Genomic DNA, 26,684 nt, shown 5'->3' on the forward strand with positions numbered 1-26,684 from the left:
AAAAATGAAAAAAATCACATGTACACACACATTCACAGCCTTTGCCATTACACTCAAAATTGAGCACAGGTGCATCCTGTTTCCACTGATCATCCTTGAGATGTTTCTGCAACTTGATTGGAGTCCACCTGGTAAATTCAGTTGATTGGACATGATTTGGAAAGACACACACCGTCTATATAAGGTCCCACAGTTGACAGTGCATGTCAGAGCACAAACCAAGCCATGAAGTCCAAAGAATTGTCTGTAGACCTCCGAGACAGGATTGTATTGAGGCACAGATCTGGGGAAGGGTACAGAAAAATTTCTGCAGCATTGAAGGTCCCAATGAGCACAGTGGCCTCCATCATCTGTAAATGGAAGAAGTTTGGAACCACCAGGACTCTTCCTAGAGTCGGCCGCCCGGCCAAACTGAGCGATCGAGGGAGAAGGGCCTTAGTCAGGGAGATGACCAAGAACCCGATGGTCACTCTGACAGAGCTCCAGCGTTGCTCTGTGAAGAGAGGAGAACCTTCCAGAAGGACAACCATCTCTGCAGCATCCACCAAGCAGGCCTGTATGGTAGAGTGGCCAGACGGAAGCCACTCCTCAGTAAAAGGCACATGACAGCCCACCTGGAGTTTACCAAAAGGCACCTGAAGGACTCTCAGAAACTAAATTCTCTGGTCTGATGAAACAAAGATTGAACTCTTTGGCCTGAATGCCAAGCGTCATGTTTGGAGGAAACCAGGCACCACTCATCACCTGGCCAATACCATCCCTACAGTGAAGCATGGTGGTGGCAGCATCATGCTGTGGGGATGTTTTTCAGCGGCAGGAACTGGGAGACTAGTCGGGATGGAGGGAAAGATGAATGCAGCGATGTACAGAGACATACTTGATGAAAACCTGCTCCGGAGCGCTCTGGACCTCAGACTGGGGCGAAGGTTCATCTTCCAACAGGACAACGACCCGAAGCACACAGCCAAGATAACAAAGGAGTGGCTTCGGGACAACTCTGTGAATGCCTTTGAGAGGCCCACCCAGAGCCCAGACTTGAACCCGATTGAACATCTCTGGAGAGATCTGAAAATGGCTGTGCACCGACACTCCCCATCCAACCTGATGGAGCTTGAGAGGTCCTGCAAAGAAGAATGGGAGAAACTGCCCAAAAATAGGTGCCAAGCTTATAGCATCATACTCAAAAAGACTTGAGGCTGTAATTTCTGCCAAAGGTGCTTCAACAAAGTATTGAGCAAAGGCTGTGAATACTTATGTACGTGTTATATTTTTGTTCTTTATTTTTAATAGATTTGCAAAAATTTTAAACAAACTATTTTCACTTTGTCATTATGGGATATTGCGTATAGAATTTGGAGGAAAAAAATGAATTTAATCCATTTTGAAATAAGGCTATAACATAACAAAATGTGTAAAAAGTGAAGCGCTGTGAATACTTTCCGGATGCACTGTATGTTGTGTGGAAATCACAAGATGAAACAAGGCAACACTTTTTTTGTCACTCTAATGTGAAATAAGTGATTTCAAAATGTAACTGCACATGAATGCAGCTGGAGTCATATCTACCCCCAACGCACTTTGTAAATAAAAGATTTATTATTATAAAATTGGTAAATATATTGATGTTGTCTGCTGTCTATAGAGCCTCAAAAAACACATTCAGTTTGGTTCAGGAAACACTTAAGAGACCATCGTGTGTAGATGTTCCTGAAAGCTTTCTCAGAGCATTGAGTTTTGGGGATGGAAGTGATCCAAAATCTCCATTTAACCAATTGATTACATAAACTTTGTCCAGTCTGCTGGCCAAAATTCCAAAGTAATTAGTTTAACATGCAGAATTTGTTGTATAATGCAGGCTCAGTGGGGCACGGTGAATTAGCTACGCCAGAGAAAATGTTTGATCCGCATGTTCTTGCTGGTCTAATTTTAGCATTTTCAATTAGAAAACAACATCTTCACTTCTCAATATTCTGACTGAGCCTGATCATGGTGGTGCTGCCACATTTAAATGCCAGGTTTGTCATTCATGAAACCCACAAAGAATTGGTGTGATTATTATTCAGAAAGCTCAGTGCCTCTGGCCTTTTCTTCCACCAGGATTAAGCTTTAACGATTCCTATCATCAGCGTCACACTCTATCTCTTTCCCACACACACACACACACACACACACACACACACACACACACACACACACACACACACACACACACACACACACACACACACACACACACACACACACACACACACACACACACACAGCCACTGGACTCTATTTTTCAATCACCTTTTTTGCCCGGCATGAAAAGAACTATCAGTGTTTTAGAGGGTAGTAGGAGCAGTAAAAAGTCAGCTGGAACGACGCTGGCAGGGGACATTAGAGTTGATAACCAGGTTCATACACAATGACTGGTTCCCTGAAAGGACTGGAAATTAAGTATATGGGCTCATTTGTTCACTTTAGTATGCAATTAGTTAACTTTTAACTTAAATGGTCCCTGTTTCTGCATCATAATTGGATCTTTGTCCTTGACCTTGTATTCCTGGATTTTGTGTTCACTCATTTGTAGTGCGTGAAAGTTGTGTTTTCGGGTTTTAATCCCATGATAGCTTTACCTTGCCTGGCTGCGCCAACCTAGTTTTGCTTTGATTATACTAGTTTGCAATAAGGTTTGCCCAGCTACTCCGATGGGCGGACATATCAGCGACCAGTTAAGGTGGTCAAGTGTGATTACGTTGAAGTCAAGCCTTTGTTTCTAAATGTAGTTCCAACAATGGCAGCATTGGAAGAGCCAGAAGAAGCATTGCAGACAGTTGTAGCAACATTAGCAAATATCGAGGAATTAAAGCCAGAGCAAGAACAATGTCATATGATGACATGGCCACATCTGCTCACATTGGGGGCAGGGTCTCTGTTGTTTACAGCTTGGTGAGTTTTGGCACACCACATATGATGGCCTGTGCCAATTGGTTAAAGGCTGCTTCAATAGTTTGAAAATGACCTAGGGTCTACGAGCATTACGTTACAACAATCCCCAACAAGAGGGTTTCCAGAGCCATATGCTCACAAAGTGAACTGTGTTATGTCTAGAGCTATCTATAGTACATATCAAAGGCGTTGATGAAAACTCCTGAGCAGACTTCAGTGCAGTCTGACAATCTTGAGTGGAATGAGGAACAAATCAGTAGAGCAACTAAAGAATGAAAGGATTTTTTTTTTCTCCCACAACTATAAGGAAAGACTGATAATGTGAGGTTACCTTAGTGCTACTAGCTGTAGACATTAAACACATAATTCACTGTCATGCTGGGCCAAATTGATAGACACATTCACATGAATACCATTCAAACAATTTAACAAAATAATTTTACCTTATTTTTTTATATATGGGAGCTCAGTGCTTCCAGGAAGTCATTTAGAAAATGACAGTTATAGATAACAAATGCTCCCTCTAGTTTCAAATGGACCTGTTATGTAGCTTGTGTGGTCTTTGAGGGGATTAGACATAACCAGGAAAGGGAAATTACGTGGCAGGTAACCATCAGACTGAACGCAACAACCAGGAAACACTTATCATTATTATTGATCCGCCTTAATGTAGTTTTTGTCATCTCAAATTGTATATCTGAAGAACAAGTGGTGAGTCAAAGCTTTGCTGCAGTGGCTTCTTCAAACCATCGCTTTTTCTGTCACTTCGTACGACATTTGGCTCCTTCATTTGAGAGCGTACTGTCAACCACCAGACCTCTGCAGGAAATGAGAGGGCCACAATTAATCAATTTACAGAGCGCTTATAGACATTTGATCAAATCAGAGTGAGCACAGTTTAATCTGGATTGAACCAAACCACTCGATCCTCCTTCAGCTTTAATCCAAACCTTAACGGTTCCTTTCGCTGTGTCTTTTATCAAACCCATCTTGTGATGAAAACTGACAAATCAAAGCACATGCAGTTACCTATGTCAGCAGGTTTGCATGCACAGGTTTGCATTTGTGTGTTGCCACATCCTCAACAAGACTGCCTGTGTCTGTTTTACCCGATCAAATAGAAGTACTATTAAAACCTAAAGCATGAATGTCAGCATTGACTCTCTTTCCGTGGTGCTCAAGCGCAGTAATCTGTTCCTACACATGAGATGCTTTAATTACATGAGTAAAAACACGTTTGCTAATGAAACCCCAAAAAAAACATTTTACGGTAATTGTGAGCCAAAGCAGCCACATCACTCTGTGGTAATGGTTTACTATAGTCTCAATAATTCAATCAGCTCGAAAAAAAGAAAAAAGAAACGTTTTAAATGTTGCGGAAACTGTTCCAGCTAAGGACCAAAGTAAGATGTTGGCCATGAAAAATTTAATTCAAAAAAGAACTGAATCATGCCGCTTTTATTTGCTGCCAACACACATCCATAGTATTTAAATTCCTTTAATCTTTGTTCTGTTTGATGCAGGGTGTGCTGCTCTGCTCCACTCTCATTATAATGACACAGTAATTGTCCCCTCTGAAATGGGTGTACACTCATCATTGTCTGACAAGACAGAAGTGAACTGCAACAGAAAAGAGAGATAAGGCAGTGTCACAAAACAAAGCCTTGTTCCACCTCATTCTGCACCAAGCTCACATTCCACTATGGAGGAAATATTTAAAAAAAAAATTGAATCACTTCCTTTTCACTATTATCTCTCTCCGCTTGCATAATTAGCAGTGTATTTCCTGCTTCGATCGTTCTAATCTTCTTGTGTGTGTGTGTGTGTGTGTGTGTGTGTGTGTGTGTGTGTGTGTGTGTGTGTGTGTGTGTGTGTGTGTGTGTGCGTGTGTGTGTGCGCGCGTGCGATTGCACATGTGTTAAACAGGTGCTCAGTCATGCCCTATTTTCCACCTTAAATTTCACATGAAGAAGTCATTGCATCAGTTTATGGTGGGAAACCAACACCTACATTAACTTTGGTATTGTGACACTGGTAAGGGAGAAAGTTTCCACAAGTGTCGTAAGGAAATTTTGTCTTGGGGCTTTCTGACATTTTCTTAAGTAAAGAGTGACGCAACAGCTTTTTCCATTGAGCTGAGCAACTTTCTTTGTGTTAAAAGGTTTGACTGAAACCTACTTATACTTTGCTTCAATTTATCTGCATTTAATATGACTCAATATCCAATCAGAGGTGGGTTTATTGCCTTGACTTGGCAATGCTAAGGAACATAGAACTCATTCAAAGTGTATAAAATGTGTTCATTTGTGTCTCTCTGCTGAAGCAGCTAACAGTTTATCATACCTATTTAATGATCACATGATTGTTTTGGTAAATCATTTTTTATACTGGTTTATACTGATTTCTTTTAATATTACTCACGTTACATTAATCACACACGTTACATTAATCACACTACTTAACAATAATTTTGTTCTAGTTTTAAATTAAGTTGTCTTATTCCGAAAATGAAACTAGCAGTGGATAAAATCGGTGTCACCACAGTGGTATATACATGACCATTAATACTGAAAATGTTCTGTTTTTAGATTCTTTTTTTAAATCGAATGTTTTCTGCTAGAGAGCTGATGTAAAAATGATTTAAGAACACCAATGAAAATTAACAGCAGTTTAACGAATTCCATGTTTGTGTAATTGGATAAAATAGATCATGAGATAAAAAAAAAAAAAAAATCTTAACTACCTGTGTATAAATTATATGGCAAAATCTCTGACAAATTAATAGTATATTGGCTCATGGCTTACATCTTATATCAATATTCCTACTAGCATACAAGCATGTGGTTTGTTCCAGCTGATGCAAGTAAAACCAAACCTCTAGAAACAGGTTGTTTGGCATTTGCTTGTTCTTATCTTTTGAGAGTGAGGCATGGTGGGCAAACGGCAGCATAGAAACTCAAAAAGCCACACACACAAAGGCACTCACTCACTTCACCCATGTGGAAGTAAAACACTGTGCTTATATATCGAGTGAAGAGCACCGAGCAGAGCTCTTCAATGTTTCCACTTGATTTGGAGTGTTTGGCTTACTTCCTGTCTGCTATCTCAGGGTCAGGAAACACACACTGAGAGTGTGACCCTCCTGGCCTACCCCATTTCCCACTTCCTCTAAATCTTTCTCTCTCTCTCTCTCTCACATACACACACATGGTTACAGCTTGGGCAGCATTCATTGTATTGTATCTGTAGAACAGCTTGAAGGAGCACAAGTTAATAGCGCGTGTGTGTGTGTGTGTGTGTGTGTGTGTGTGTGTGTGTGTGTGTGTGTGTGTGTGTGTGTGCGTGTGTGTGTGTGTGTGTGTGTGTGTGTGTGTGTGTGCGCGTGTGCATGTATTTGTTGGTCTGTGAGAGTGGTAGGTGTTTACCAGGCTGTGAGAAGGCCTCTGTCATTTCTTCCTGGCAAAGCTACTGCTGAACACACAGCCTGGCAACAGCAGCAGCAGATGGTTAGCAAAGTCATCATTCACTCGTTCCAAGGACTACTTTCTGTGTCCCTGAGTAACGTCATGTTTTTTTTCACACCTCCTTTGTCTTCGCTGAAACCAAATGTCTTGATGTACTGCAGGAAATCAGGTTTTTTTTTCTGTCTCCATCTCTTTGTCTGTCTTTTGTTTTGTATTCCTGTTCCATTGTCCCCTTGATTGATCTCTAATTAGCAACAACACTGTGTGGGAGGCATGTTGACACAAGGCCACCTCTTATGGCGACTTGAAATTCACTTCTGTGACTCCTTTGTTATGCTGGTAAACACTCATCGAATACTTAATTAGGTCCATCTGTTAAACTTTTCCTGTTAGCTTTGGATTGAACATTGAGTTTTTGAGTAAGAAAATGTGTAAAATGATAACTTGAGAATTTCCTTATGCAATAATGTAAAGTATATACTATATGTAATCCACCAATCACATGGCAGAAACCATCTAGACTTTCGCTGCTTTCAGATAATAAAAAAAACCCTCATAGGAAGTCTTGCGCACGATATCCTTGGCGTTCATGTGGTTAAGTCGTGAAAACACCACTGTTAGGCAACGTCATCGTCGACACCAAAAGGCTGTGTTGTCAGCATTTAAAAATCACGGAGGCTAATGATTTAGCTAGCGAGCTTGTGGCTGACGTAATGCATGAAATGCAAAGGCAGAATGACAGGGGGAGAAGATGAGGCCATTGGGAATATCAACATTTTCCTCAGATGTATTTTTAAATTACGACGTACAACTCTACACCGCTAACATACAGTACCAGTCAAAAGTTTGGACACACCTTCTCATTCAATGGTTTTTCTTTATTTTTCTGCATTGTAGATTAATATTGAAGACATCCAAACTATGAAGGAACACATGGAATTATGTGGTAAACCAAAAAAAAAAAAGCTCAGCAAACCAGAATAGGTTTTATAATTTAGATTCTTCAAAGTAGCCACCTTTTACTTTGATGACAGCTTTGCACACTCTTGGCATTCATTCAACTTAAAGAAGGGGATAATTCATATGGACTCTTCTGATGAACACGGTAAACACAACCCTCTTTGTGGCAGTAAAGGTCATGGGGATCTGCTGAAGGTGGTTTAAGAGACTTTGAACATGGGATGGTTGGTTCCAGAAGTGCTGGACACAACTATCTCTTAAGGTTTACAGTGAATGGTACAAAAAAGAAGAACCATCCAGTGAGCGGTGGTTCGCTGGGTGAAAATGCCCAGTTCTGAAGGCAACAGGAGGTCCAGTCCGGTACAAGCAAAGTGTACCTAATAAAGTGGCTGGTGAGTGGTGATTTGAGCTGCGTTGTCGTAGTAATATCATGACAAGCATCTTTATTTGTTAAGCTACAAATTGAGATGCACTATAAAAAAAATTACAATAATAACATGCAAATAGAAAGAACAGTAGAAAACAAATATGTTTTAAACAACATCTGTTCAGCATTTACAAAAACTGCTGAACAGAAAACAACCTAATACAGAAAGTAGCACAGACTTATCCACTAACATTGATTGAGATATCTCATCTCTTAAGTTGCAGTGCATTGAGCTCTCAGGGCCACCTTATTCAAGTGTGTTTAGAAAAGTACCATTATGTGGGTGTAAGTAGTATCAAGGTTTGATAATAACAAAAAGGTTTAAACTGCTGGTAAATGGAAATGAATGCAGTTTTAATTGGACAGCCGCTCCTTCCTGATTTATGCTCTGCTTTTCCTATCTGCATCCATGTGACTGCAATAGGTTTCACCACATTAACTTCCCACATGATGAATAACAGGTGAAGTGCTGACCAGAAGTGTTGCATTATTATAATCAAGAGTGCAGATATTTTTGAAAAATAGAACACCGTGCTTTCTCACTTTCATAACAGGGATTAAAAGCCTCTTCCTTTTGATGTTCTAGACACCGATGATCCATTAATGTTCCAGAGATAGCAAATGTGATATTTTTTCATGTGGGGTGATGTTTTGGGGTCGGGACAAATTCGATAAATGAATTACAGAGTGACAATCTCTTGTAATGCATTGGAGCTTACAGTTGCACCAATATCTCAAAACCATTTCCTGTGTGATACCGAGATGTCGATGACCGCTGGATGTCTTGAATAAATGATGTGTGTGTTGAAAAGGTCTAGAGACTCCGTTTCCAAATGGTTGCTGCCACACAACTGCAGTTCAGTTCCAGTCAGGGACTTGTGTTGCATGTCCTCTCTTCCACCCTTTCTTTCTGGTTTATATCTTCATGATTGACTGTAAAATAAAGAGAAATGTCCCCCCCAACATTTTGTTTTAAGTCTAAAGACTTAATATAGCTCATATTATATTTTCTTAGTTTGCCTGTAGAATTTAAGAATTTGTCTATCATCTGGTAGCTAGTTTGCTAACAGTTCGCTGAGCTGTCGACATCATGGTGTTAATGGATTGACAGCAGTCATAGCAACACCATTTTCTTTTTTCAATTATTTTGCGGATGCCTTCGCAAGGTGTCCCCAGTTTTAGAACCGCTGCATTAGTCTTTGTCCGGTGACAATGAATGCCTGCAAAACAACTTTGTGGCGATCCATTAAATAGTTCAGATTTTCCACTGACATTTGCAGATGGGAACAGGTTGTTTGATCTGGGACATGAGTGCAGTCATCTGCACCTGATCCACGCTTTGATCATAGAGTCGTAAAAAAAAAAAAAAATGGGCGGTGGAATAATTTGATGACAGGACTCATGGGTAAGGCGAGGTGAATGAGAGGGGACGGTCAAGCGGAGGCAGGAAAGTAGGAGCCTGAATAAAAGGTGAAAGATTGTTGGAAAAGGCAGCATGTTTTAAAAGAAACCAGCAGGATCCTGTGTCTTAAAGGGAAGGAGAACTTGGTATAGAGTTGTTCTAGTGGCTTTGATTGAAGGCTTTTGCACTGCAGCTCACAGAGATGATTTACTAATGTTAATGCACACCCTGAACTATTTGGGCATTATCACAGCAATCACAACCACGCAGAAGACATCTTGAGACTGGCCTAGTGTTCATCTTTTCATTCAGTAATGATGGTGCATTTATGAGGAACTGCTTCTCTTTATCTTGGACTATCTCGGTTTCCCACAAAGAGGGAGGACAGCTGGTTATTTTACAGCTGTATAATCCCAGTAAATAGTGCTCATCATTGAAACTGTTTCGACAAAGTTGAAGGATGGCAGTATTACAGCACATCACAGTATGGTTATGTGTAGGAGTAAGAGTGGAAGCTACCAGGTAGTTGGTAGAGCATTAAAGGGACAATATAACAGCTTACGAGGGTAAAAAAACAACAACACAGATTTAGCCATATTTTAATGTAAGTGGATTGAGTGAAAACACAAGTCACACACAGATATACCCAAGAATTAATTCCACTCGCTCAATGAAGTAATATTAATTATTAAGCACTCGTAAAAAGTTTGACAAGGACAGAGTAAGCTATTTCTAGAGAAGCTTTTTTTCCTCTATGGTTGAAGGAAATCAATAAAAACATTTGAAAAGATTAGACAAAAGATTGATATTTGTAGGGAAATAAAAGGAAGGCAGGTAAGACCAGAAGTAATAATAAAAATAAAAAAAAAAATAATAATAATAACACTCACAGGGATGTGGAATAACTAATCATATGAGGCAGTAATTAAACATAGAGGCGATAGAGTTGTTGATATTCCCCAGCAACAGTAAAAGACAGGATGACTTTAACCAACCAGCAACGGTCAAGGACCCTCAGGCACTCGTCAACCTGCGTGATAGTTTTGTGACATTGCGATTCATGCCACTAAGTTAACGGTTTGTTTTTGTGCTCATAGACAATCAACGACTAAGGAACCGTTCCCTGTCAGCAGTAGATGTTTCTCATCACCAACCGTGTTGTATTTTTGAGTTTATCAAAGACAGACCAAAGAGTGTCAGGAAAATGCTCAGTAAAAGTAAAAAGTAGAGTGTAGGAGCGACAAAGAGAAACTGACAGAGGCTGGACATTAAATCAAATTACCAAATAAATTGGATGAAGGAGCAGAACTTTGGAAAGGAGCAATATCCACCAACTGCATACATCAGTCATGTACGTGAAATTAATCCATATAGGCACAAAGTTATAAGCAAATTTGAAAATTGGGATGCGCACACGACACAACCACATCACAAAGATGAAGCACATATGGTCCACTTTTATTTTACGTTATCTAAACTAATATATGATGAGGCCTGTTTAATTCATTGTTAAATGTCCAAACAATTTATATACAAAATCATGTATTCGATCTCTCATTTACAACAATGATCTTTCACCTAGCCCAACCCCGCCCTTTTATACCTCAAAAATATTGGATTCATCCTTTCTCTCTTCCCACTTTATACCAATTCCTGTCTGTTATTCCAGCATCAACACCCACTGTGCTGTTCACCTTTAGCCGCCCACTGCTGGGCTCATTATCCGCACTGATAGGTTGCCAGTGGTCCACCTGCCCTCGGCTACCAAACACAATGCTGTTGACTCTGTGACCCACTCCTGTGTCTTTACGTGTCTCGCATGCTGTGTGTGTGTGTGTGTGTGTGTGTGTGTGTGTGTGTGTGTGTGTGTGTGTGTGTGTGTGTGTGTGTGTGTGTGTGTGTGTGTGTGTGTGTGTGTGTGTGTGTGTGTGTGTGTGTGAACGCGCGCGTGCGCGTTCAGTAATCAGGCCAAGCAATTATCCGACGTGATTGTGAAAGAGCAGATGTGGAGCACATCTTTACTGTAATTTCACCTGATTGATTTGGAGTGCCAAACAAGGGGGGCTCTCAATGCAAATTGCAGAAAATTATTCAAAATTTGCTTTTCTGACTGGCAGTATTTAAAATTCTCTCCCTTTCTGATAAGCTGAATGAGGTTACAGCAAATTCTAAATCAGTTTTCAAACACGGCAGTGAAGCTGTGATGTAACGCTGACATCAGCAGATGCGCTAGGGCAGATGTTTTATTTCTGAAGAGACATCCACTAATCCTAGCAGAGCCGGCTAAAAAGGTGAAGCGTATCGTATTTTGAACCCTTTTTAGTACTTCCTTCAACAGGAAGAGGGTTATTTAATGTCCTAGTTAAAATTTCTACATCACATCTATGTGGTTGGGACACTCATATTTTTTTTGTCTCTCTCTCTCTCTCTCTCTCTCTCTCTCTCTCTCTCTCTCTCTCTCTCTCTCTCTCTCTCTCTCTCTCTCTCTCTCTCACAGCTCACAGTAGGTGCCCTCCCCCTCTGGACTGTGCCAAACAGAGACGCCACTTCTGCCAGCATGGCTCTTCCTACTGTGGTCCCTGCCTCCCCTCACTGCAGGAGAACAAGGACGGACGCTGCGTGTCGGTCAGGCACCCTCAACATGGTATGAAGGAAAGGACATTTCACACACCAGCACACATGGCCCTGCACTCACTGCTTTCACAAACACTGCGTTTCATTTGAGCACATTACAGCTGGAAGTGGATACATGGCTTCCCTTATGATATTAAGACTTAACGAAGATGGAGGTAATACAGAAAGAAGGGAAATGAGCAAAGACAATGTTCCTTCACTTACACAGACCAACCTACTCATAACTACAAATAAGAGAGGATTGATTTCTTTCCTTCTACTCTTTTTGTCTTTCACATCAGACCACCTTTGGTTTGGTTTGATTTATTTTTTTAAACCCGGAGGCAATCAACCGTGACGTCACCCATAGGTTTGTAAAACTGCCGTTTTTAAGCCTCGAGTTCTTCATTTTGGCTGTCGCCATCTTGCTACTTTGGAGCCAGAAGTGACCATATTTGGACGAGCTGAGGTGGAGCGAGCAGTGGATCTTTCTTGATCTTACTAGAAACCCAAGGACACAATGCCCGCCCACCTGTTAACCTGACAGCACCACTGGCCTGTCAATCAAACAGACATGCCCCCAAACATACTACTTTTTAAGACCTATTACTAATTAATGACAGGATTATTTTTTAAAATGGGTTGCCAGAAAACTAATAAGAAGGAGTGACTTTCGTGAATGGCATCATTATGACTTTGGTTTTAATGAGAGAATTTGAATGGGAGTCTACGGAGCTGGAGTCCTTTTGGAGCCAGCCCCTAGCAGCCCTCAGTGGTATTGCATTTTATCACTTCCACATTGGCCTCATTTTTCAGACCCAGAAGCTACGTCCACTTTTAATTACAGTCTATGATTTAAACCCTGGTGTTTTCACTGTGCAGCTCAAATTAAACCCATCATGCCCCCCCCCCCTTCTATCAGTGAGAGTATTAGAAAAAACATGATTAACACGTGCTTACGTCATAGGCTCCGCCGTAGTGTAGTCCATCGCTACTGCTTCAGCTTTAAAATGGAAGATAAATTGTTTTGAGAGTCACAATCCCTGCAAAATGATCAGAATTTAATTAATTCAGATTGATAACCGCACAATTGTATTATTTTATCCCATTCAAGTTAGCATGAAGCTAAACTATAAGATGGCCCCGCCCACTTTAGACTTTGGACGTGCTCTGCCCATAAAGCATGCCCAGTATGGATTTATTGGCCAAAGCGGGGATGTCTCACCAGACACCAGATTTAAAAACTGTGAAATACAGAAAGATTTATCTGGGGATGTTAGGCTTGATGCTTAATGTTAATCAGCATTGTATGAACTTGTTTGGCAAGGACTTGAATATAACTGATGTTAATCTATATGTTAAAGTGACAAACTAAAGAATTAAAGCAAGCATTCCTTCTATTAGAATAAGAGCTGAAATTAGTTGTTTATCAATCAATTAGTTGTTGGAATTCGAGGGTATGAAAAATTCTAAATTGTAAAATGATTGATCAATTAATTGTAATAGTAGTTGAATGGAGGTGAATTGATAGAGGGACAGTAATTGAATATGACCACTGTTGGTCATGTGTACACTCTATCAGCAAACACAGTGGCACATTTCATGACCTGTGTTTTTGCCGAGTTAAAACACAGCAAAGATTGAGCTTGACCGTCGTAAACTGAAGTTTGATGAATGACCGTGCTCTGCTTGTTCGAATGAACCCCTCACTTCCAGTTAGATAACCTGCATCAGGTTTAAATGACGTCTACAAAAATTGCTTCTCGTGAAAATGTACTGACTGAGTCACTGTCATTCTTTCCTTTAATATCTTCACTCCACATTCATGCTTTGTCAGTGTCCCATTTCTCTTCAGCTGTTGTCTCTTCTCTACAACACCCTTGTTGCTATCCTTTGCTCTCCCTCTGTCTCTCCCACCACATATCTCTGACAACTATGGTGCAGTCTGAGCCGCTGTTTATTTTATTTTTTATTTTTTTAATCCGCCCCAACTCCTGCTGTGTCTGCAACTCTCACACTCACTCACACACACATGCCCACGCACGCACGCACGCACGCACGCACGCACGCACACACACACACACACCGCCCCCGCGCTGGCGGCCTTCATCACTGAGATGACATGCCTCTCTCTCTCTCTCTCTTTCTCTCTGTTGCCCTTCATCTCCATCACAGAATCTAATATCACTCAATGAAAGAGCCAAACTGTGAAAATAAATCTTATTTTCCTGATTTCCACGGCGTGACATCGCAGTGCTGGCACACACACACCATCTTTCAAGAAGGTGCAACAGAAATTAGTGAAAGAGAAACATGTTTATATTCAAGCAAACTGGCTTGCCTCCCCATAAGAGTGTGTGTGTGTGTGTGTGTGTGTGTGTGTGTGTGTGTGTGTGTGTGTGTGTGTGTGTGTGTGTGTGTGTGTGTGTGTGTGTGTGTGTGTGTGTGTGTGTGTGTGTGTTGGCGGGCATGTGTGTTTTGTGAAGGATTAATAATTCAAATGGTTTTGCGTCAGGAGAGGATCCAGGATGAACTTGGCTCAAATTATTGGCGGCAGCATCAGAGGGTGAAAGTAAACACGAGAAAGAGATGAGTGTGAGGACGTACAGTGTTGGAAAGAAAGGTCACATCATGCAGAGGAAGAAAGGATTTTTTTTTTTTTGCAGGCCACTCGTATGACGATAAAGTCTGAACAGTTATTTTGTATTTTGATGTTTGATAGTATCTTTATTTCTGTTTCTCTGTCATGTTGTGCGTGCACGTGTATGTGCCGTCATAAATCTGGCACATCGTAGGCCTATAAGCTCCCTCAAGTGGTTACATAAACCCGAGAGAGGCTAAAGAACGTAGTGATCTCCCACCGAGCCCGCATGCATATACACACAAACACACAAGAAAGATTTAAATGGACGGATGAAATCATGACAATTTCATTCATTCACTCAGTAAGTCTACAGTATTTGGCTTATTCGGTTTGTCAGGGGCAGTGCACTTCCCATAATGCATCAAAACACGCAAACACACAGCCGCTACCTCGGTAGTTTGGCAGCATTACGGCAAAATGTGCCTCTGAAGTCACTCTGTTGTCACTTCAGCAAATGTGATGACTGTGTTTTCAGGACTAAACAACTAATTATCTCAAATGTTAGAGTGCTCGCTAAAAGCATGAAAAAAAATGCAGAGTTTCAAAACTGAAATTCTGCTGCTGTAACTGTGTTTGTTTCTAAATTCAGTCACAGTTGTACAGAATGTATTGAGACAAATAGCAGCTTCAGAAGCTGTTATATTACTCTATTTATGTGAGGGAAAAAAATGCACAATTCAGCTCAGAAATGATGTATGTATGAAAGCACCAGTACACACACCACTACACAACTGTCTATAGAAAACAGATGACAGAAAAGCTGTCCAGCCTGTCCAGAATTCCACTTTCATCTTCGTCTTTGCCTTCTCTGTCTGCCTTCAGCAAGTTGCATCACATTCAAAGTCCTGGAAGTCATGTGTGAGGCTACTGAAAGCTTCGCCCTACCACCACACCATACTTTAGCCTTAATGGGGCTGACAGCTACTGTAAGCAGATATTAGGGTCTTGGTTTGATCACAAAATTTGTTTCCATATTCATTCACATATATATATATAATATTCACTATAATATTAAGGTACTTTTTGTCCTTAACTACTAGACTTTCAGAGCACTATCTGCATGAGTCTGTGTATCAACTCCGGACAAAAATGTTAAATACATTTCAGACAGATTTTTCAGTTAAATCAGCCGGTCAGTTCGCAGATGATTTGTATGACGACATTATGATTCTTCAAAATAATAGTTGATGGCAGGGCTATTGTTTAAACTCTCTCTTCCATGAAATGTCATGGCTCTTATCCTCATTATGGGTGTGATTATCTTCCCATTCCAGTCACTGCAGTCTGACCACATCTACTATTGTAAGATGAATCGATACTACTCTTCTCTCAAATCACAATTACTACACTTTTCTGGCCTCGCTCTTCTTTTCTTGTATTTTCTTGCTGGTGATGTTTTCGTTTTTTCTGCTGTTGTTCTCATTGGAAGATTTCTCTGTCGGAAATTTTCAATATTTGGCATCATGAACTGAGAGTGGATGAGCACCCACAGTAAGTGAAGTGAAGAGTAGAGGCAGGCAGCACTTTTTATTGTAAGTAGGACCTGCCTGTATTTGACATGGAGGCGTGCACTGCCATTGGTAAACACACACTATGGCTCAAACCCATGTCCTCGGAACAAGAAGAGGCACAAACAGACTTGGTATGTATTCTTTATAAATGGCCAAATTGTGTATGTGCTAAAGGCAGGGCCGTCTGCATGTGGTGTTTGTTCGGATGTCTTACAGAGTTCCTCCTATAGTTGTCTCTCACGCATTTCCATCCACACATATCCCTCATTTCTGTATTCATGTTTGTATCTCTTTATATTATGTAATAGAAAATGAAGCGGTCAAAAACAAAAAGAGAAAGACACACTGACAGCTGTTGGAGCGACACAAAACTTGAGCAAATAACCTGCAGCAGTTTGCTTTAGTAACATGAGGTTAGAAAACAAAATTAATGGAGAGTTCTTCTGCTATTTCAGTTTACTAACCTGGCTATAAACATTGTTTTACACCCTTTCAATTATAAAATGAATTTATAACAAAGCATTGTACATTTAACCAACTGAAATGACTCATCATCTGATAGATTTATGGTTGTTAATGACAATTCCACCATTTATACTTCCACTATTTAAAAACTTATCAGTCACATAGCTCCAATGTAACATTTATTGTAGACTGTTTACATATTTAACAATGTGTGGGATGTTATGCAAGTGTACCAGGCCACAAAAACTTAGGGTTTTTGCAACTCGACACAATCAACACCTTCTGTCAACAAATATTACAGCTGCATTTGTTTTTATAAAGAGAATAACTGAATAAAAATGAGGAAAAACACTGACGTTATCTGAAAGACAAAATGAAGATAGCTACAGTGGTGTGAAAAAGTGTTTGCCCCCTTCCTGATTTCCAATTTTTTTTGCATGTCTGTCACACTTAAATGTTTCAGATCATCAAATAAATTTAAATATTAGTCAAAGATAACACAAGTAAACACAAAATGCAGTTTTTAAATGAAGGTTTTTATTACTAAGGGAGAAAAAAAATCCAAACCCACATGGCCCTGTGTGAAAAAGTGTTTGCCCCCTCCTGTTAAAACATACAGTATCTATTGTTTGTTATATAGCAGATTTCTTTTCTTTGCTTAGGTATATTTCTTTACCTAAATAGTCTCAGATCATTTTAGCATTAATATTAATACTTGTTGATTTGAATTGGTTGATTTGGACTATTCTAGAAATTAAGGGGTTATGATGTGTTTATAAGTAGATACTGACAACTGATCTCATTTCTAAGAGAAAAACAAGTGTTAAACATCCTGAATATGTATTGCAGGCTTTTTAGGCTTGTATTGTTTTTTGTTTCTATTGTAGATGTACTCGTATCTGAAAACAGTGGCTGAAAGACAGGTGGGACTGTTTATTGGGTTCGAATATTGCCAGTCAGATTTCATGCACCAACTCAAAGCTGAGCGCTCAGCTGTTACTAACTTTTTATAGCAGGCGGCAGGGTGACTCACGACCGCAGTTGTAAGGTACACAACTTGAAAATTTCACGGGCAGGATGACATTTTAATTGAGCACCACTCCTTCACTCTTAAAACAGTCTACCTTATAAAGTGTCTGATGAAACTGTGACCTTTTTGTTTCCTCTCCTCCTTTTCGTCCAAACACTCTAAAGAGCATGTAAATTCAAAAGATGTGAGACTATATGTTAGCTGTCAAATCTGCTGAGAGTCCCGGCTCTTCAGAGAATCTGACAATGTACTATCAGTCAGACTGACCTACTTGTGTACTAACACTCAGTATTTTGAGTGCATCGATGCGTTCACACTGTCAAGTACAGAACCATGCAGTGCACTACAAGAACCCAGACGATGCACTCAAAACAGTCCAAAAATTGTGAAACTCTGGACACATGCTTTCACATGTTTTCACATGCTGAGGTTATTTCAGTTCAGAGTGCGATTTGAAACAACATGACGCTGTCAAAATTCCGACACTTTTTGTTAGTGTACGAAGGAAAGTATATAATTTGGAACACAGCATGTGTCTGTCTCCCACCTCCATTTATTTAATGAGCCACTAGATGGCAACACAACACACTGATTATTATATCAATAATATACTGGAAGGTAACTGTGAGGAGGGAGGCACTGAACTCAGTTATAACTTGTACTTCTACTTCTAAGTACGGTCACAAATCAAAATAGGTTTGGAATTCAGAAATTATTTTTTTAACTCACTTAATTGACACAATATCAATTTAATTTATGGCTGTTGATTTAAGTCAGATTTAATTTTTTTGGGGAGCATTTGTTTGTGGTTGTTTGTTTGCAAAACAGTTTGGCAATTTGGCTGTTTTGACATTTCACATATCAAACAAAATTATTAATAAGCAAGATAATAATCGACAGATTACACATAAATTAAAAATATATAGTTGCTGCCCCATTTGCTGAGCAGAACCACAGATTAGATACCAGATATTGCTAATAACCTCCTGTTCGAACCTTTCTTTGCTTTGGTATGTTCAGTATTTCTGCCCGTTTTCTTTTAATCATGTTTTGCTGCAAAATATCACTCAGTATAATTTATACAGACAAACGAAATTTCATTTAAAAGTATTTGAATTCTTTAAAGGTTAGGTTCCTCTTTTAGCCTTTGTTTTAGTGTAAATGGGATACACTGTTTAATTACATCACAGTACGTTTTGCCATTTCTACTCAAATTTAATCTGATAAGTCAGTCTGATTTGTATTTTTTAACAAAGAGAATAAGAGGGGAAGGGAGCGTGTGTGTGTGTGTGTGTGTGTGTGTGTGTGTGTGTGTGTGTGTGTGTGTGTGTGTGTGTGTGTGTGTGTGTGTGTGTGTGTGTGTGTGTGTGTGTGTGTGTGTGTACGCGTGTGGTGAAGGGAGGAAGAAATGTGAATGGTTTTTAAGTGGGAAAAGAAAACAGCACAGATGTGTGCGACCCACAGTCCCTGTCGAGGTGTTTAGTGTTTGTTTGTTGTACCCGACCGCCCCCCTGGTGCTCACAAGAGGTTATGGGTCATTATCAAGCCAGTGGCAAGTCTCTCTTATGCAAGGAGAGGTGTGCATGCTTACTGAGTGTGTGACAATCAGCAGCCACTTTTTTAGGTGAACTATAAACTCTGGCTGAGGTGGGATCCGAACATATTTTGAAAACCTCACATTAGAAATACCAACAACAAATCTCTTTTGTATGTCTCCTCTAAAACTTAAACCTGTATCACCACAAGCCGCTGGCGAGCCCACAGGCACAGTTGGTGCTCCCAACCACCTGCAATGTACAGATGGTGCATCCCGCCTCCACAGACACCTGCTATGGAGTGCACTAAATGGCCATTAGTGGACTGGGGAGGCGGGGGGGAAGAAAACAACAAAGCAGGCAGTGAAAGTGCTAGCATGTCATATCATACACATTGGCTCAGCCAGATGGCCAGCCTTCTGGAGTGAGACTGACACTGTAATCATTAATGTGATGTAGGTGGAATAACACATTTGTTGAAATACTGGTGCTGGTCTTTTTTTTTCTTCTTTTTTTTCTCGCAATCGTTTTAACATGCATGTCATGCAAAACAATTGTTCCAAGTACTGGCATCCTGGATGTTGAATAATGATATAATCCTCTGAGGCATAATCTTAAAAATGTTCATTTCATGCAATCACCTTTGGTCTTTTTTTTTTTGGGCCTTCTCTGATCTTTGTGTTCCAACAGCTATAATTTCCTATTTGATATATTGCAAGGAAACTTGATAGAGGGAAATAACACTTTGATCACCTCCATTAGCAATGAGCTAAGGGATCTATTGTGAATGTAGCAACTGTAAGTCAGTGACTCAAAGTTTGGCTGATTGCTCCTGCCCCCTGCCGTGCTTCCTCCCCTGGCCACACACACACTATAGGCCCTGGTCGTCCTGGAGTCTTCGGCAGTCCCATAGGAATGTGTCTCACTGTCTGGTCTGAAGAGCTGTTAACAACAGTTCAGCATTGTCTCCTTTTGTACCAGTTCCCCCAAACAAACAACACACGCAGGCACACTCCCTGTTTGCCACTTCAGAGGCAAAATCCTGAAAACACATGCAAATTCATATATGCAGGCTGAATATATATGCCCTCTCTGACTATGCACACAACAAGTCACACCACTGCAGCTTAAAAATTACATTTTCCAGATGGAAAAAGCCAAAGTGTTTTGGGATCACAAATAAGAAAATAAAATACGTGATCCGGTTTCTCAGTTGTGAATTAATTCATAGAATAAGATTATGAAAAGAATCAAACTTTTCAGAGAAAATACACAAATAAAGTGCAGTTACTCTGTTTGAAGTTGTGTTTTGCCCTGGTAACAATGCTTTTTATCCATATGACGTTGCTGTAAGTGGTTACTATCTGATTTGTAATTATATGCACGAGTTAAGGTGCTTCATTTACTATACTTGACTGTCGGTGTGATTCTTACAATTTTGTGTGCCTGTGAAGCCAGTTTCATTCATGAATTTTCATGAATTCTGTCTGTTCTTTAGGGAAAATGACAACCTACTCTGACCTGGAAGAAGAAATTGATTTCATTCACTCTGTCATCGAGAAACAGCAAGTGTCAGAGGGGAAACCACCAAAAAAGCTATCCAAACAGCCTGGTAAGAACCCTGCAACAGAATAATACAGTGGTGTGAAAAAGTGTTTGCCCCCTCCTGTTAAAACATAACTTAACTGTGGTTTATCACACCTGAGTTCAATTTCTCTAGCCACACCCAGGCCTGATTACTGCCACACATGTTCTCAATCAAGAAATCATTTAAATAGGACCTGCCTGACAAAGTGAAGTAGACCAAAAGATCCTCAAAAGCTAGACATCATGCCGAGATCCAAAGAAATTCAGGAACAAATGAAAAAGAAAGTAATTGAGATCTATCGGTCTGGAAAAAGTTCTAAAGCCATTTCTAAAGCTTTGGGACTCCAGCGAATCACAATGAGAGCCATTATCCACAAATGGAGAAAACATGGAACAGTGGTGAACCTTCCCAGTTTGGCCGGCCGACCAAAATTACCCCAAGAGCGCAGAGACGACTCATCTGAGAGGTCACAAAAGACCCCACAACAACATCCAAAGAACTGCAGGCCTCACTTGCCTCAGTTAAGATCAGTGTTCATGACTCCACCATAAGAAAGAGACTGGGCAAAAATGGCCTGCATGGCAGAGTTCCAAGACGAAAACCACAGCTGAGCAAAAAGAACATTAAGGCTCGTCTCATTTTTGATGATCCCCAAGACTTTTGGGAAAATACTCTGTGGACTGACGAGACAAAAGTTGAACTTTTTGGAAGGTGTGTGTCCCATTACATCTGGCGTAAAAGTAACACTGCATTTCAGAAAAAGAACATCATACCAACAGTAAAATATGGTGGTGGTGGGAGTGTGATGGTCTGGGGCTGTTTTGCTGCTTCAGGACCTGGAAGACTTGCTGTGATAAATGGAACCATGAATTCTACTGTCTACCAAAAAAATCCTGAAGGAGAATGTCTGGCCATTGGATTTTTTTTTTCCTCCCTTAATAATAAAAACCTTCATTTAAAAACTGCATTTTGTGTTTACTTGTGTTATCTTTGACTAATATTTAAATTTGTTTGATGATCTGAAACATTTAAGTGTGACAAACATGCAAAAAAATAAGAAATCAGGAAGGAGGCAAAAAAAAAATTCACACCACTGTATATAATCAACACACATCATCTCCTGCTTTTTTCTTTTTTTCCCCCCTTTATCGTAGCCTTCAATTAAGACTCCATTTCTGTTTGTGTGTTCCGCTCTGTCTGTCTCCAGCTGCCATCACCTCTCAAACAAATGTCAAAAACAGCAAACACGAACAGAAGAACCAGAGCCATCTCTCAGATGAAGCCCTGCATACCACCACTGCGGCTCCACGCCCTGCAGTCACTGCCCTGCCCAACACACCGACCCCGCAGCCCAGGACAACCGGAGTCAAGGGCCGAGCCGGTCCTATAGCTGTGCCAGCACCCCGGAAAGACAGCATTATTGTCAGTGAGTATGGACTTCATGTCTTCAGCACACAGCGGTGTTAACAGACCCGATGCGTGTCGCAGTTTAAAGGGAAAAACATCTTTTATCGGATGGCAGGAAATTCAGTTTTTGGGTGCATGATAAGGATGTCATCAGATAATGTTCAAATTTGGGTCATGTTGTGAATCTTATCAATCAGTTTGATATCTGCCTGCCGGACGTTTGCCATCACTTTGTTTTGTATATGTTCCAATAGAACTGTTCATTGCTTTTATCCCAGAGTGTCTGTTCCCTTTATGTTTCATATGATATCGATCACCACAACAACTTATATTTAGCAAATGAACTGAAGTGTAAGTAAATTTGGCATCCATGATAAATATTTACCGGGGTATTTATCAGACTTTCACTCTAACAGACTCTATCCCCCTTTGTTTTCCTGTTTCTTTGTGTCAATCTGCAGTTCTGATCTCATTGTGTGTAGCGGTGGGCACAGTCGCAATGATCCTGGCCACCGTCTGTTTCATCAAGTAAGTGCCAATGCAGAAAATCACAAGTAAACCATTATAAAGCTATATTTAGTATTTTTGCCATTTAGTAAACTACACAATTTTAGGGTTAGGGTTAGGGTTAATTAAACACTACAAAAGTCCTATTTTAAGCTATGTTAGTGGGTTCTTTCACTTTAAAGTCTTTCACTAATGACGTATCTACAAACAGCGGGGTAGACAATGTTAATGGTTTACCAAGCACGAGATAGAAATATTTCAGGGTTATTTGGGTTCGATTATTTTAGTACACGTGCACCATTCCGTACAAAAAGGTAATTACATAAAATACTAGTTAGTTATTATTGCCAATAGATCATTAAAAAAAACCTGCACTCCTATTTGCTATTTAATTTCCAGGTATTTTTCAACGTTTCAATCAGTCAAGTAGAACTAAAGTGGCCACCAGTCAAACAATATACACAACTATTATACTGTATATAATGCGCACACATTTCAATCAAAAGTGATTTTCTTCTCTGATTTGTTCTCTTAATTATCGCACAAAAGTACATGCAGAGTTTGTACTGTTTGATTGGATTAGAAAATCATGTAGTTTAAATGGGCGTGTACATCCCATTGTTTATCTGCAGTGACTAATTACACAGCGTTATAAGGAGGTGTCGGCCTTCCACTTGTGTTGCCTCCCGGGGTTTTATCAGATTAATTCAGTAAATTGGCATCTACAGCAAAAAGACATCAGAAACAAATTACTTCAGCACTTCTGTATGATTAAGTTACACATCAGAGGAAGAGGCGAATACAGTAAATCTAATAAAACACACTTTATAGCACTTTCAAAGGCTCCACCAGGGGTAGATGCAACTTTTAGGTTAGGTTAGGTTAGGTTAGGTAGTTACTTTATTAATCCCCGAGGGGAAATTTTTTTCGGGGATTAATAAAGTAACTACCTAACCTAACCTAACCTAAAAGTTGTATCTAACCCTGGTGGAGCCTTTGAAAGTGCTATATGTATTTAGGACCTTTAATTCTCTATTTTTATTTAGTTTTATTTATTAAAACTCACATCTGAATCATTTTCTCTATATGGATTTCATTTCACTTGCCTCTAACTTGAAAGATATTCCACACATCACTTGAACTCATTAATTAAAGACATGGTGGGCTTTCTACGATTCTTTTACATGACCTTACAATCAAAGCCTGCTTCAATTGGCTGTTTGTGTATCATATCTATGTACTTTATTTAAATGCCAGAAGCAGTATTGCAGGAGACTGAGATTTATGCTGCACCCCCACAGGTTGCAGAAAGAATCCCGTCTCGCTAAGAAAGTGGATTACCCTGCATTCAGCGGGACAGGCATGCCCAATGCCAAAGCCAACGGTGCTTCGGTAAGCGCACATCTCTGTCTTTGCCTTGCTGCTATTGTTAGAGCCTATTTTGTTTCGATTTCTCACTTCTTTTTCTGCAGTAACCACAAGTCCTATGACAGTGCACCATGTAGGTAGGTAGGTAGGTATTTACTTTATTAATCCCCGAGGGGAATTTTTTTTTCCACTACAGCAGCATACAGAAGCAATAAGATAATAATATAAATAATAGAATAAAATAATAGAATATAATAATAGAAAAGCAATAAAATAGCAGTAAAAAATATAAATATAAAATGCACAGCTTATACAGTACATTATATATCTATATATATTATATACAATTATGTATTATATATTATTATGTACAGACCTCTGTTTTCAAATGTGTCACCCACCCTTACCTCTCCTGTTTTGTCCTCAGATGGGAGATAAGACTCTGGCTAAAAGTGCTCAAATGTATCACTATCAACATCAAAAACAGCAGATGCTCTCAATGGGAAAGTAAGTTTTCTTTACTGTCTCTCTGCCACTCCCTCCTTTTACATCTTTCTCATCGTCTTTATTTAGACATTTTCAACCACATCCTCTGACTTTGTTACCCATGTCTCAACCCGAGTATCTTTTTTTTTTTTCTTTTCTTCAGTCACAAACCCGAACAGAAAGTCCATGAAACTGCGGTCCCATCAGATGAGGAAGAAGTGGGAGGAGACTTCACAGTATATGAGTGTCCCGGACTTGCACCGGTGGGGAGATACACGCAAACAGAGACATACACACAAACAGAGACACACACACACACACAAACAGAGACATACACTCGCACTCATTTACAAGACTAATCAATTCTCATTCCTGTTTTACAACTGCTAATCCATTTTCTACCCTCCCTCAACAGACTGGAGAGATGGAAGTGAAGAACCCGCTGTTTGATGACTCAACTATAAATTATCAGGGGAATCATAAGTGAATGCTGAACACTTTCCATATATGCACAGACACACATACACATAGACACACACACACACAGACACACACACACACACACACACACACACACACACACACACACACACACACACACACACACACACACACACACACACACACACACACACACACAGACACAGACACACTCACAGTCATACAGATGCCACTTCCCTGAAAGAAAGATCTGATCCCACACTCCGCATGCATAGAAATTGAGGATTCTGGCAGACACACACACACACACACACACACACACACACACACACACACACACACACACACACACACACACACACACACACACACACACACACACACACACACACACACACAGACACACTCACAGACACAGTCACACTCACAGATGCCACTTCCCTGAAAGAAAGATCTGATCCCACACTCCGCATGCATAGAAATTGAGGATTCTGGCAGACACACACACACACACACACACACACACACACACACACACACACACACACACACACACACACACACACACACACACACACACACACACACACACACACACACACACAGACACAGACACAGACATACTCACAGTCATACAGATGCCACTTCCCTGAAAGAAAGATCTGATCTCACACTCACACTCCGCATGCATAGAAATTGAGGATTCTGGCAGACACACACACACACACACACACACACACACACACACACACACACACACACACACACACACACACACACACACACACACACACACACACACACACACACACACACACACACACACACACACAGAGACACACACACAGAGACACAGACGCAGACACACTCACACTTTCACTCATACAGATGCACACAAGCTACTTCACTGAAAGAAAGATCTGATCTCACACTCTGCATGCATAAAAATTGAGGATTCTGGCAGAGAATGAGATGATAAAAAAAATAAAAATTGTTTTCTTGTCTGCCCTTTAATATAACTGACCCAATATGGCTTTTAATACCACAAATGTATGTTGGGTTCCTTATTAAGTTATTTCTATCACTGTTTCAGCGCGACCCTGTCTGTTAACGTGAGGTTTTGAGTCCTGCTAAATACAGTATGTCCCTTTAGGTGTCTGTCCTGTCTACATGTCAAACTCTACATTAAGATTTTTTTCCCTCCACTTTTGTTACTTTCTTACATTTCTGCAGCTATTTCCAAAGAACAGGGTACAATAGCGGAAAATACGTCTCACACAGACACATATACATTAGCTAAGCAATCGCTACTTCCTTGTCTTGTCACTCAAAACTCGTGGCTTGACCACATCCCTCACACATACCCAGGAAATACTGAATATCACATTTTTGTGATACCACTGTAAAAAACACTGCTACTTTTACTTATTGTCATATAAGCTGCTCATAAAGATTTTAAGATGATATAGATATATTCATTATCGGTGAAAATGAAGTGTTTGATAATGTCCGTTGCATGGTTTGACTGTACTGTGTTTGAGTCATGGCAATGCTAACATGAGTTATTCTGCCTCCTGCGTGTGTGCATCCTGTGGCCCCGGGAGGGATGTACAGTAAAATTGACTTCTGAATGGCATTCTGGAGACGGGTTGTACTGATGGATGTAAAGGATTTAAACATCACTATCTTGTATTGCCCACCTTATCGGTCCCAAGTGAACCTTGTGCTGCAAAATGGACAGACAAAGAGTGATCATGTTCACTTTTTATAAACATTTGTACATGCAGACTAAGGATTGGAATTAAAACTTTTTACCACATATGAACTAGATTTGGTTTAGCCTTTGATTTTTGTGCTTGCCATGGTATACATTTGATAATAAAGCGTTTCATTTTTACATTTAAT

The 26,684-nt window shown here is 40.1% G+C and overlaps 1 protein-coding gene across 1 annotated transcript in view; it reads left to right on the top strand.

Moving 5' to 3' along the window:
• npdc1a (neural proliferation, differentiation and control, 1a) overlaps positions 1 to 26,604 on the top strand; it is a 28,916-nt gene extending 2,312 nt beyond the window's left edge. Inside the window, exons 2-9 of the mRNA XM_069703603.1 lie at positions 11,682 to 11,828; positions 20,481 to 20,594; positions 21,778 to 21,996; positions 22,439 to 22,505; positions 23,786 to 23,876; positions 24,280 to 24,359; positions 24,502 to 24,601; positions 24,754 to 26,604. Coding sequence (XP_069559704.1) covers positions 11,682 to 11,828; positions 20,481 to 20,594; positions 21,778 to 21,996; positions 22,439 to 22,505; positions 23,786 to 23,876; positions 24,280 to 24,359; positions 24,502 to 24,601; positions 24,754 to 24,825 — 890 coding nt within the window. The 3' untranslated portion in view covers positions 24,826 to 26,604. The remainder of the gene's footprint in view (positions 1 to 11,681; positions 11,829 to 20,480; positions 20,595 to 21,777; positions 21,997 to 22,438; positions 22,506 to 23,785; positions 23,877 to 24,279; positions 24,360 to 24,501; positions 24,602 to 24,753) is intronic.
• The last annotated feature ends 80 nt before the right edge of the window (positions 26,605 to 26,684 follow it).

This window comes from Brachyistius frenatus, unplaced genomic scaffold (genome assembly GCF_029030835.1).
Source record: "Brachyistius frenatus isolate BFR_SWC_R1_liver_20210118 unplaced genomic scaffold, ASM2903083v1 Contig_3, whole genome shotgun sequence".
Lineage (NCBI taxonomy): Eukaryota > Metazoa > Chordata > Actinopteri > Embiotocidae > Brachyistius > Brachyistius frenatus.